Here is a 12,583-nt window from a genome sequence, read left to right as displayed (position 1 = left end):
TGTATGTAAATTAGGTCATGTGACAGATCTTTTTTAAAGTTAAAAATCGCGATTTTCAGTTGGCTGTAGAACCGGAAGTTAACGATGCAAAACAAAAGTGAAGATAATATCGGATATATCTCGTAATGGGCAACAACTTTTGTTCAGGTCAAAAGGTCAACAAAGGTCAAATAGAAGTAATATGAGCCTTTGAAGTTTCGAAAATTGCTGTTTTCGGACATCTGCAAAACCGGAAGTATATATCGGCCATCAAAGATCAAAGTAAGAATGGTCAGCCAGTTTTCTTTTGGTTGCCTTTGTTACATATTAAAGATCAAAGTAAGAATAGTCATCTTAAGTCAATGACCTTTGACCATGCAAAGGTCAAGGTCATTTATGTTAAAGATCAAAAATGAAAATTTTTAAAATTGTTAAACCTATTCCTTTTTTTAAAGTTAAGAACGCAAACAACTGTAATCTTATCACCAATTGTACTATGTAGTGATCTATTTTCATGCAAAATTTCTAGGGTAACAATTGGAAACTTTGCGAGTTATGACCAATGCAAATATTTCAGGTAAAGTAAATGCACACCGGATGTGCCACGCCCACTTCAAAAATTTTAATTTGCCTGTGATGAGGTGTACATTGTTAAATAATGTTCAAAATTTCAAGTGTTTACAATCATTAGATCATGAGATATTCGTAGTTTTTAAGGCAACAGCTACTGTTGGTGGATTATAGACACTTTGAATTTAAGCACAATTTTTAAAAAGCACAATTTTGATCAAAATATCAAGTGTGATATATCACCAAAAAGGAGAGATCATGCACTTTAAGAATATATAAGAAATTTTATCGTATGTAAAGTAGGTCACCTGACAGAGCTCTTCAAAGTTAAAAATCGCGATTTTCCAATGGCTGTAGAACCGGAAGTTAACGATGCACAACAAAAGTGAAGATATTATCGAATAGATCTCCTCAGGAGCAACAAACTTTTGTTCAGGTCACAAGGTCACCAAATGGTCAAAGTCACTAGATATGAGCCTTAATAGTTTTGACAATTACTGAAAACATAAAACCGGAAATAAAAAAAATACAAAGCCAAAATTAAAAAATCGGCTTCCCATGTTTTGTTAGCAATCGATTGCAGTTTACATAAACATCAAATTTACGCACATCCAATATGTTCGTCGAAATCAGTCAAGAATTGTGCCTTGTAGAGTGTTTACGAGCAATTGTGGACGGACGGACCGATGGACAGACTGACGGCAATATACGCCCCCCATTTCATGTGGCCGTATAAAAAATTAATGAAAACAATACAGTTTCGAGCTCAACTCGAAAGCTGTAAAAATATCAATAGTCCAACCATCTTACTTGGCAAATATTTTAGATATAGCTGTATTAAGTTGGTAGGCATTTTGACCATCTTTACCATAAGCTATCAAACTTACACATAATACTAGTAAAATCTGCACAATACTACTCCTAAAATATATAAATAACTAAAATTGTGAAATGTAACATTAGGCCCATGTTTATGTCTGGTCTACTTGAGATTGGCCTTAGTTACAATTTTCAAGAACAAATATAAAGTTTTGACTACATACTAAGTATTAGGCCATGGGCACCATGCGAAACCAGGAAATTTACCTTATCCTTTACCTCCACATAAAATATAGCTCCATCCACAATCTTGTTGACACCCAAGAAGGCACATTTCTTGCCTGATTTTGATGAAACTTGGTGTGAGTGTTTGTAATCACCAAAAGATAAACCATATTGAAGATCAACAGATCAACTTTCCAGGCAAGATAATATACGCCCACTGTCAGCTTTGATTTTAAATAAAAATATTTGGCAGAACAGTAACAATTACTAGTATGAAATATTCAACCTTCACTTTTTATTTCAACCGGCACAGCCTGTAGCATGGTTAGTTTACTGTACCATCCAAACAACTTTGCTGGGATTGAGCCCTGGATCTTGACTGAACCACTGCAGCTACCTATTTCATTTGAAACAGTTTACTTTACCTCAGCAATTCAAATGCTCTCTTTTCCTTGATAGTTCTCTTTCTGGCTTCAATTAATGTTTTTTCATGAGGTGGTCTAGCAAATCTTAAATATCTTGATCTTTGCCTTTCAGCAACTCCCTATAACACAAAAACAATAATTATGTAACTTTTCAACAGAATGAAGTCAACTGTGGGATATTAAAATGTTGAGTTACATGTGGAAAAGAAGATTTTTGTACTACTTTCTGCATCTGTCTAGGTTATTCAGGACATGCTGTAAGTAATGAAGAAAACTTTGCCAGTAAAGCGACATTAGGCTATTCTTATGTCAAGGGATCTTTAATGCGCAAAGCTTTGGTTTTTTCTTGTTAGCCCCTCTGACCTGCATCACTGAAAGGTAGAACAACATCCATTTTAAAACAACTGAGTTGATTTGAGAGGAGCTATATATTTGATGTGTTGTATTCTAAGTACAACCAATATATTGTTTATTTATATTATATAAAAAGATACAGATTCAATCTTTATAATCTGATAGAACTGAACACTTTCTGTAAATGAAAATATCTACTGCTGTAAATAAGAATAAGTCCAAATCAAATAATTTAGAAAACTTTAATGTTGATTTCTGAAATTGAATATTGAAATTCACCTTTTGAAGTTCTTCCCTAGGATCACAGGATTCACAATACAATTCTTCTGATTTCTTTCTTGGATCAATCCTGTTACCATAGTAACCATCATCATGGTGATTCAAAATGGCCGGATCATTTCGATAGCACAAAGCAGTGTATAATACAACAGCCAAAATCTGTAACATACATAATAAATTTCAGTTCAATTGGTTGAGCCAAAAATCTTTTTTAATTCCTCAAAAATTGTGGTCAAATACATGTGCCTGTCAGGTTAAAAGTCATGGGAAAATACTTGCATTGATGGGGTATCCTAATAAAATAGAATTTGAGAAGCAGTTGAAGCAGTTTGGCCTACTGAACAGGCAATCAGATATTTAATTAATTATTTGTTCCATCTGAGGCTTGTACATTTGCCAGAATCAAACTAAATGTAAACACAGCAAGGTCATTCTGTGAAAATTTCAGATATTTTTGTTTGGAAATGGCTGAAAATTACATGTATTCTGTAGATGAGGTTGTGAATACTGTTCAGGACAGTTATACCATATAGTATTCAGATCTGATATTATGAGTAAATCACTAAATCTGCAATGTCAGGCTTCAAGTGAACTGAAAAGCATGAAGTTACAGCTGTGATTCTGGTCTATATAAGTTTCACAGTGTTATACTGATATGATATCGTCATTGTTTAGGGTCTAACAATTAACATTGCTTTGTTTTGACTGGGAGTTCATCAAGACCCATTTTGGGGTTGCTAGTTTTTTGAGGCAGACAAACTCACCAATAATGGTTGTGTGATAAAAACACATATCATAAAGGTAAAATATAAAGATTGTAACCACTGCATGCTTTTATTGTAACCAAATCTGAAATTAAAAATAAATGAATATTTTCATACTACTCTTCATGCAGTGTGTAAACCTACGTGTTTTCAATTTCAAACTATTGAAGAATGTTTAACAAGCACAGAGCTTTGGTTTATTATTAGATACTTTTTCTATGTGTATACAGAACAATATCAATTCTACTAAAACTAAGCATTTTATAACATCAAATAATTCTGGTCCTGATACACAGACACAATCTAGAAAACTCCTTTAAAGCCTCTTAAATATTTGTCAATATCTTGCAATCATAGTTTAGCAGAAGTTCTGTAACACAGTGGGTTAATACATTGGGAACTTTTACATGACATCATGAACTTGGTTCTTTCAACAAATGGTGAACATGGATTCTAATATCTGTCAACTTGTGAAAATCTGGTGACAGTTGACTCAACTGTAAATGGATATGGATAATCCTGGAAAGTTCTGGGAAGGGGTCTGGTCAAGGACTGGCTGGTAGAAAGGATCCTCATGAACTGAAGTTGTATAAGAAATAAGGAAATATAATAACCTGAAGCCATACAGGATTGTTATAACTATACAACCTAATATTATAGATATACACAGAAACCAGGCCATATAACGACACCAGAATGGTAAAAATAACCTCCACTTTCTTCCATTGTCAATATATTCTGTAAAAAAAAAAGGAAATGGATGTCATTTAAGGTCCTACTATTCTTATTCTGTACCTTTTCAAAAGGTCCTTTTGTGGGATGATGGGAATGCCAATGCCATGCAGCGTAAAATGAGGACAATTTTGCCAGAAAAGAAGCATTTGCCCTACCCTTTTCAATTTGTGATGTTGTTTTATGCACACAGGGCATCAGTTTATTATCCCAATAATAAGGTTTCTATGTTTCTTCATTTCTAAGAAATTTCAAAATATTGTTTCATTAAATGAGTGATCATACCCTCCATTGGAGGCTTGTGACTATTTTGGCTAATGCAGTCAAGATATAATAGACACAGTTCGTAAAAGCTCGACATTGTGAAGATGCAGTGAGATAAGGTTTCATGTTTTCCAAAAATAATTCACTGGAGTTTTCTTACCTGTATTTGACTGTCTTCCACTTGAGCTGGTTTCTGAATAAAGTTTGATTCTCGTACGATCAGCCGTAGCTTGAGACTGGCTAGTGGCGTCCACGAATCCGCTGGAGGCTTGATCTGTTTCATAACCACGTTTCACATTCTGTAACACTGGAACATGTAGGACTGGTAACTCATGACTATTAGAGGGCAAGCTCCTACAAGTTAAAGGGGCGGCTTTTTGTTGACACGATGGTAGGTAGCGGGGACCATAAAATGGACCTTGGGAGAGACTCCAGTTGTAAGGAGGAGGATGTGGGTGATAAGGAGAAGGTGGTGAGGATTGAGGACTACTCGACAATTGACCAGGACTGTGAGGTGGAGATTCTTGAGTCTGTAGGTGGTCAGTAGTTCTTGTAGGGGGAACTGTCCCAGTAGTCAACCCAACTGTGGGCAAGTTGGAGTTAGGGTCTTGTTCAGAATCAGCTTCAAGCTGTTGAGGCTGATGATGAGGCAATGATTTCACGCTAACAACATTCGAATGTTCTGAACCATGACGTTTTCGCCACTGTTTCTGAGCCCAGTCCTGTATTCCTTGCCAGTTCAATATGGATTGATCCAAAATAGAATAGGTCATCACTGGTTGTATTTGACCTTCATCTGTTTCGGAAATTTGTTCACCATTTTGTTTCCCACTGGGATAAATCTTGTCAGGTTCAGGGCAAGGATAGCGTTTCTGAAAACAAATTTCACATTAAATAAATAAAATCAAATACTTATGATCCAAACTCCAAAAGAAAACTTGAAATCCAAAATAATGAACTATTCATATGAAGAAATACATCAATCATAAATAGACATACTCCAAGTGCCAACTATCTAAAATAACAGTTTGTTTGACAAAACATAGGTAGCAGGAAATGAACTTTTCATATGAGGGAGTATATCACTTATAAATGAAGAAACTTTTCCATTGTTCACCCAGAATTGCGAATAGCCTGGCTCTTTCCCCCATTCACCACTCTCAAACTTGTTATCATTATATATATGATGATCCTGGGTTATGACTTTATTATCTTCAAAAGTGTCCACGGATTTTCAAAATAATATGAATTTTGAAAATAATATGCATTAAATATAATCAAAACGAGAAATATTTACCTTGCTACGTCTGAAGAGAAATGCTAGAAATAAATTCAAAGGTAGAACAATGCAGCTAAGAATCACTCCAACAGTGATATTTCTTAATGATAAATCTAACAGACCAAATTCACCTCGATACTGAAATAAACACGTCATGTCTTTTTATAGTCTTGATTTGGATGTTGATGTCTGTAATTGTCATTTCTTTCAGATTTTAAGAAATAAGAAAAGAGATCTAGAAGTAGAGGAATATGTGTAAAAATAGGTGTTTTCTGAACAGACAGATGTTTATATCTGACAGTTGTCTACTTTTGATTTGTCTAACTCAAAATTTTCATGAGCATCATATATTAAATTATTGTCCAGATACATATTGGCCAAGCTTTAATGTAACATGAAGGAAATGTTTCAACAAAATTTTTGGAAAAAGTTATAGAAGGTTGAATTTGGTGATTCAATCCATAAAACGATCCTATTTGAATAAGTGGATTGAGTCCTGTCCAAAAAAGGTATAAAAAAAATATTCACCTCCACCTTAGATTGATACCAAACAGCATTTAAACACATGTACAACAGTAAGACAGTTAAACAACATGTCAATCTTTCAATGCGTGTGAAACGACTGTAGGATGGACACGTGTAAGGGGATAACCATAGATGAAAATCTGCTACATACTGTGTACCTTTGGCCCAAAACACCTGCAAAATAACATTGAAACATCTTTTTCAAACTGTGGAAATGTAAACATTTACTCATGTGCTGTGCTATAGAATATCCACATTATTTGGATCAACTAAAAATGGACCAGTAAAAAACTTTGTGAAATGGTTTGTCTTCTATTTTATAAAACATATTTCTATGTATGCGTATCAAATTGGATAATTAATTATCATAGCTGTTTACCCTAGAAAATCCCAAATTTGAATCCAGGACCATAATTTCTCGTTCAACCTTTCCATCATCTTCTTCTACAGCAAACCATTTCTCACACAGGAAATAAGACATTTTACCATTGCACAGGTCTTTAATGATAACCCTACTAAGATACCAACTAGGGGACGTCCCATGGTTATTATGCCACAACTGAACCTTCCATAATCTTCCTAAACTATCCGGTAAGCTGAAAGACAAAATTGATCATGCCTTAAAGAAATATTGCTTGCCAGGCTAGAGAGTGTTCACGAACTAAAAAATTGAACATGTTTTCAAGAACAAGGGCAATAACTCATACTAAATATTTTTCGATTTTTCTGATTTTCAATAGGGTTCATCTTTGGGTGACTACATACACTCAAACCAAGTTTTGTCAAAATCTGTCATGTCATGTGTCTTCTAGAGTGTTTATGTGCTAAAAATTGAAGCGTTTTCAAGAACAAGGGCAACAACTCATACTAAATATTTTTCGATTCTTTTGATTTTCAATAGGGTTTATCCTTGGGTGATTACGAACATTCATACCAAGTTTCATCAAAATCCATCAAGAACTATGCCTTCTGGAGTGTTTAGGGCTTGAACATGTTTTAAAGAACAAGGGCAATAACTCATACTAAATATTTTGTGATTTTTCTGATTTTCAATAGGGTTTATCCTTTGGTGATAACAAACACTCATGCCAAGTTTTGTCAAAATCTGTCGAGCTAACAATTGAACGTGTTTTCAAGAACAAGGGCAATAACTCATGCTTATACTTTTTCAATCTTTCTCATTTTAAATAGGGTTCATCCTTTGGTGATAACAGACACTCACACCAAGTTTCATTAAAACTGTCAAAATCCGTCAAGAATTGTGTCTTGTAGAGTGTTTATGAGCAATTGTGGATGGTCGTACTGACAGACAGACATGGGTGACGGCAATATACGCCCCCTTTTTCATGTGGGCATATAAAGGCAGATTTTGTAAGCAAAGCTTGTTTACAAAATGGCGGCATGCACATATTCTGTCGAGGTGTACATGTCATTTTTTGGAAATAACTTAAAGAGGCCAAAAAAGTATGCTAAGTATCATGAAATAAGATCAAAATTGTAGTTTACATAACAATTTTCAGACTATTTTGGATAAGTCAAGGGACTGAAACTCCCAACTGTTCATTGCTGTTCATTGGAGATCTCACCAATATACATGTTCACACTAAGCTTTCTACAATCTCATTAAACTTGTAACCACTATACATCCAAATAATAAACATATGGTTAAGGAGGAATCATTTCAAATCAGAATGTGAGCATATAGAAATAACATTCAGCCCATGGGGACAATATAATGAATCAATAGACAGATTATGTTGCTGTGATCAAGATGTACAAGCTATTATAATTGAAATAGTACATACACAAAACTATAAATGAAAATCAAACAAAAAAGAACATCATCACTGATACACCACTCCCCCCTTCAACCCCTGCACACTGGAATCTCATCAAGCACAAAACAAACGAAAACAGAAAATAGAACAACAAGCATACACTAGAACTGTTCTAATAACAGTACTGATGCAGGGTGTGTTACGACATTCAGGTACATACGAAGATGGTCTATTGCAATTACATTGATGTAAATACCTTTCTGCATCTCTAAATGCAAATATCCAAAAGTGCCTGGAGTTTAAAGTATATTTACTAGGAATAAAAGAATGTTTGTCAATTAATAAAGGCCAAGTTTGATGAAATTCGGAAAAGAAATAAGAAAGTTGGTAATGCGCATGCGCTCAACAAAAATTTAATATTTCCGTCGAATTTATAATTGGATTATACACATACATACCAAGTTTGATGAGAATCGGATAAGAAATAAGAAAGTTGGTAAATTAAGTGGGGGTATCCCTTTGAGGTGCTTCTGTAAGCTCAACTTACAGTATAGCATGGTTCAATCCACCCGAGAGCTTATTGATATACCATAACTGGACATAAAACAGTCTTATAAAACAAATATAAAACAGAGGGTATCTTTAACCAAAAATTTGATTTCTATTGGGGTTGACAGCCAGGTTAATCTAATTAGCCGATTTATCTAATAATAGCCCCATGTTGAGTGAATGGAGTTTTGGATTTTCATGTAAGGTATGCATGTTATATATCTATGGAAAGCTCAGAATCTCTACATTTATACAAAATCGAAAGAATTATTGACATATCTCTATTAGGGACCGAGATATAGCACTGCAAAGGCTAAAAATGGTCTATATTTGGTCCTATAAAAAAGGAAAGAGTTGTCTGACCCCAAAGGTCAAAAGGTCATCAGATAGACAAGATCACAAATTATCATCACAGTTAATATGAAGGTCATCAAAGGTCAAGGTCATGAGATATAAGCATCCGTTCGTATAAAAAGGCAAAATCTAAAATCAAAATTTTGCTTCCCACGAATTGTAGACAAACATTTATAGTATCGATTGACACAAAAATTACACAAATCGGATAAAAAATGGCTTCTGAATAGGAATTTTCGCAAAATGAGGCAAACCAAAATGGTAGCCTAATTATTACTTCCGGTACGTATTTTTTTAGTTAAATAGGTTTGTATTAATGACACTAATATCATGCATTTGTTAGTTTGGGCATAACTCAATTCCACTGGAAGTGACGTCAGCGGAAGTACTAACTTTCAAACCGGAAGAGATGCAAAAATTTTGAATGCGTTTTTTTATTCCCCCATGCTGGCTGTCTACACTATATAAGTTTCAAATCCGACAAATAGCAACCGAAATAGCATATTTCGACAAAAAAAAGTAACTGATTTGCGAAAATCAAATTTTTTCAACTGCCATCATGTGTACATTGTTATAAGAAGTACAATAAAGGAAACCCAAGCAAAATCGGTCGATAAATACGCCCACTAGAGCCCATTTTCTGTTTGTTGCTAACGTCGCTTCATGTTGCTCAAAAAATGTTCGTTTTACATTCAGTACGCAGTTAGCCACGAGTTAGAAAGTGTGGCCAAATCCGTTTTTCCATACCTGTTGCTGTTTCTGAGAACTGAGCTCCCTGAGTGAAGAAAAAAAAAAATAGCCAGAACGAAAACAACCCTGCAATAAAGGCCAATATCAACATCTCAACAAGATCAGCAAGAAACAAACAACAGCAACAAACAACAAACAACAAAAATCAATACTTACGACATTATGAAAACATCACGAGAATTCTGTTCAAATAAAATATGATCATCATCACTGATCAGCTCTCTTGTCTCTGACATTCCTTCTTCTCCATGTAGAATAAAACTAATCTGAAATATCAAATGCAAATTTTCGTTTTGTTATTTATCCCAGCCCAGTCATCTACATACTGACCAAGATTAGAACAGCAGACTACAGTTTTATCCAAGTAACCAAGCAAGTGACATCATGTAACGATTCCAAAGCTCAAACCAACTGTGCTACGGTCCAATCAGATTCCCAATCAGAGTCGAAGCTTAGAATGATAGACCAGTAACAAACCTTAGCTGTGGTTCCAGAACCTTGCCTGTAACCAGTTTCCACTGTGATCTCATATTTATGTTTATCAGTAGGCCGATTATCTTTTAAATTAATAAAACCACGTTTCCTCCCATCTTTCAGGTCTGCTTTATAACATATTACCATTAACCCTGTATACACCAGTAATATAACACCAATCAATATTACCACTACTGGATTTTCATTCAAACTGAAATAATAGGGTTAACTCCATTTTCACTGCCATCATGTCACAGTGGATTTTATGATCTCGAGCTAAATGAGGTAAATGAGGTAAATGCCTCACTTTTAAAATGACAATCATTCTTTAGACATGTCTAATATTTTCAATTTTGTATTTTAAATCTATTTCAAGGACATTTGACATGGTATTATCGAAGTAAAACAAAAAAGTTCCCTATAACTGAGACTGCCCTCAACCCCTACTGTTAAAATTCTCGTGCTGTGAGCTCCTCTTGGCACACTAATTAGCCCCTACACCTAATGATTCATAAAAAACACCTAAAAAAACTCACCTAAAAAACTCATCTACATCAGTAATACTGAGGTCATTGGGAATTAAATCAAAATGGCCACCAAATGCTGTCAGATGATTGCATCTGTAATAAACAACATAATAATTCAATGAATTGTCACTGAAACATTTCTTACTTCAAAGTCATTATTTAACAACAAATCACTAACATAATTCAACAAGTCTTTAATTAACATTCAAAGATTATGTTCAAAACATGCAGATATCAAATAGATAAAAGTTTCAGCTTTCTACCACAGTTGTAATCTAATGACATTATTTTATCAATTACCATGGAAGGAGGGGGGTGATATAGGGGGTATTTGGGGGTTAGATCATCACACCAAGAGTTCCAGTGATATAGAGGAGAGTGATGAGGTGTTAGATCATCACACCAAGAGATCCAATGTTGTAGAGGGGAGTGATGAGAGGTTAGATCATCACACCAAGACATCCAATGTTGTAGAAGGGAGTGATGAGGTGTTAGATCATCACACCAAGAGTTCCAGTGATGTACAGGAGAGTGATGAGGGGTTAGATCATTACACCAAGAGTTCCAGTGATGTAAAGGAGAGTGATGAGGGGTTAGATCATTACACCAAGAGTTTCATTGATGTAGAGGAAAGTGATGAGGTGTTAGATCATCACACTAAGAGATCCAATATTGTAGAGGAGAGTGATGAGATGTTAGATCATCACACCAAGAGTTCCAATGTTGTAAAGGAAAGTGATGAGGTGTTAGATCATCACACCAAGAGTTCCAGTGATGTAAAGGAGAGTGATGAGGTGTTAGATCATCACACCAAGAGTTCCAGTGATGTAAAGGAGAGTGATGAGGGGTTAGATCATTACACCAAGAGTTCCAGTGATGTAGAGGAGAGTGATGAGGGTTAGATCATCACACCAAGAGTTCCAGTGATGTAGAGGAGAGTGATGAGGGGTTAGATCATTACACCAAGAGTTCCAGTGATGTAAAGGAGAGTGATGAGGGGTTAGATCATTACACCAAGAGTTTCATTGATGTAGAGGAAAGTGATGAGGTGTTAGATCATCACACTAAGAGATCCAATGTTGTAGAGGAGAGTGATGAGGTGTTAGATCATCACACCAAGAGATCCAATGTTGTAGAGGAGGGTGATGAGGGATTAGATCATCACACCAAGAGTTCCAGTGTTGAAGAGGAGAGTGATGAGGTGTTAGATCATCACACCAAGAGTTCCAATATTGTAGAGGGGAGTGATGAGAGGTTAGATCATCACACCAAGAGATCCAATGTTGTAGAGGAGAGTGATGAGGTGTCAGATCATCACACCAAGATACCCAATGTTGTAGAGGAGAGTGATGAGGTGTTAGATCATCACACCAAGAGTTCCAATGTTGTAGAGGAGAGTGATGAGGTGTTAGATCATCACACCAAGAGATCCAATGTTGTAGAGGAGAGTGATGAGGTGATTAGATCATCACACCAAGAGATCCAATGTTGTAGAGGAGAGTGATGACGTGTTAGATCATCACACCACGAGTTCCAATGTTGTAGAGGAGAGTGATGTGGTGTTAGATCATCACACCAAGAGTTTCAATGTTGTAGAGGAGAGTGATGACGTGTTAGATCATCACACCAAGAGTTCCAATGTTGTAGAGGAGAGTGATGAGGTGTTAGATCATCACACCAAGAGTTCCAATGTTGTAGAGGAGAGTGATGAGGTGTTAGATCATCACACCAAGAGATCCAATGTTGTAGAGGAGAGTGATGAGGTGTTAGATCATCACACCAAGAGTTCCAATGTTGTAGAGGAGAGTGATGAGGTGTTAGATCATCACACCAAGAGATCCAATGTTGTAGAGGAGAGTGATGAGGTGTTAGATCATCACACCTAGAGATCCAATGTTGTAGAGAAGAGTGATGAGGTGTTAGATCATCACACCAA

At 35.5% G+C, this 12,583-nt stretch overlaps 2 protein-coding genes across 2 annotated transcripts in view; one reads left to right on the top strand and one right to left on the bottom strand.

Annotated features, from left to right (window-relative positions):
* Positions 1-6,573: 6,573 nt before the first annotated feature.
* Positions 6,574-10,739, bottom strand: LOTGIDRAFT_141414 (hypothetical protein; the record flags this gene model as incomplete). Its single annotated transcript, XM_009051206.1, has 4 exons — positions 6,574-6,811; positions 9,803-9,912; positions 10,124-10,331; positions 10,657-10,739. Coding segments are annotated over 4 exons (639 nt in total), but the record flags the coding sequence as incomplete, so codon positions are not given.
* Positions 10,740-10,925: 186 nt separating this feature from the next.
* LOTGIDRAFT_173471 (hypothetical protein) overlaps positions 10,926-12,583 on the top strand; it is a gene marked incomplete at both ends in the record, with an annotated part of 14,082 nt that continues 12,424 nt past the window's right edge. The window contains 3 exons of the mRNA XM_009051205.1: positions 10,926-11,544; positions 11,580-12,103; positions 12,144-12,512. Coding sequence (XP_009049453.1) covers positions 10,926-11,544; positions 11,580-12,103; positions 12,144-12,512 — 1,512 coding nt within the window. The remainder of the gene's footprint in view (positions 11,545-11,579; positions 12,104-12,143; positions 12,513-12,583) is intronic.

Source organism: Lottia gigantea (genome assembly GCF_000327385.1).
Source record: "Lottia gigantea unplaced genomic scaffold LOTGIsca_160, whole genome shotgun sequence".
Lineage (NCBI taxonomy): Eukaryota > Metazoa > Mollusca > Gastropoda > Lottiidae > Lottia > Lottia gigantea.
Note: the sequence above shows the minus strand (reverse complement) of the source record. Positions and strands in the feature narration are given on the sequence as shown.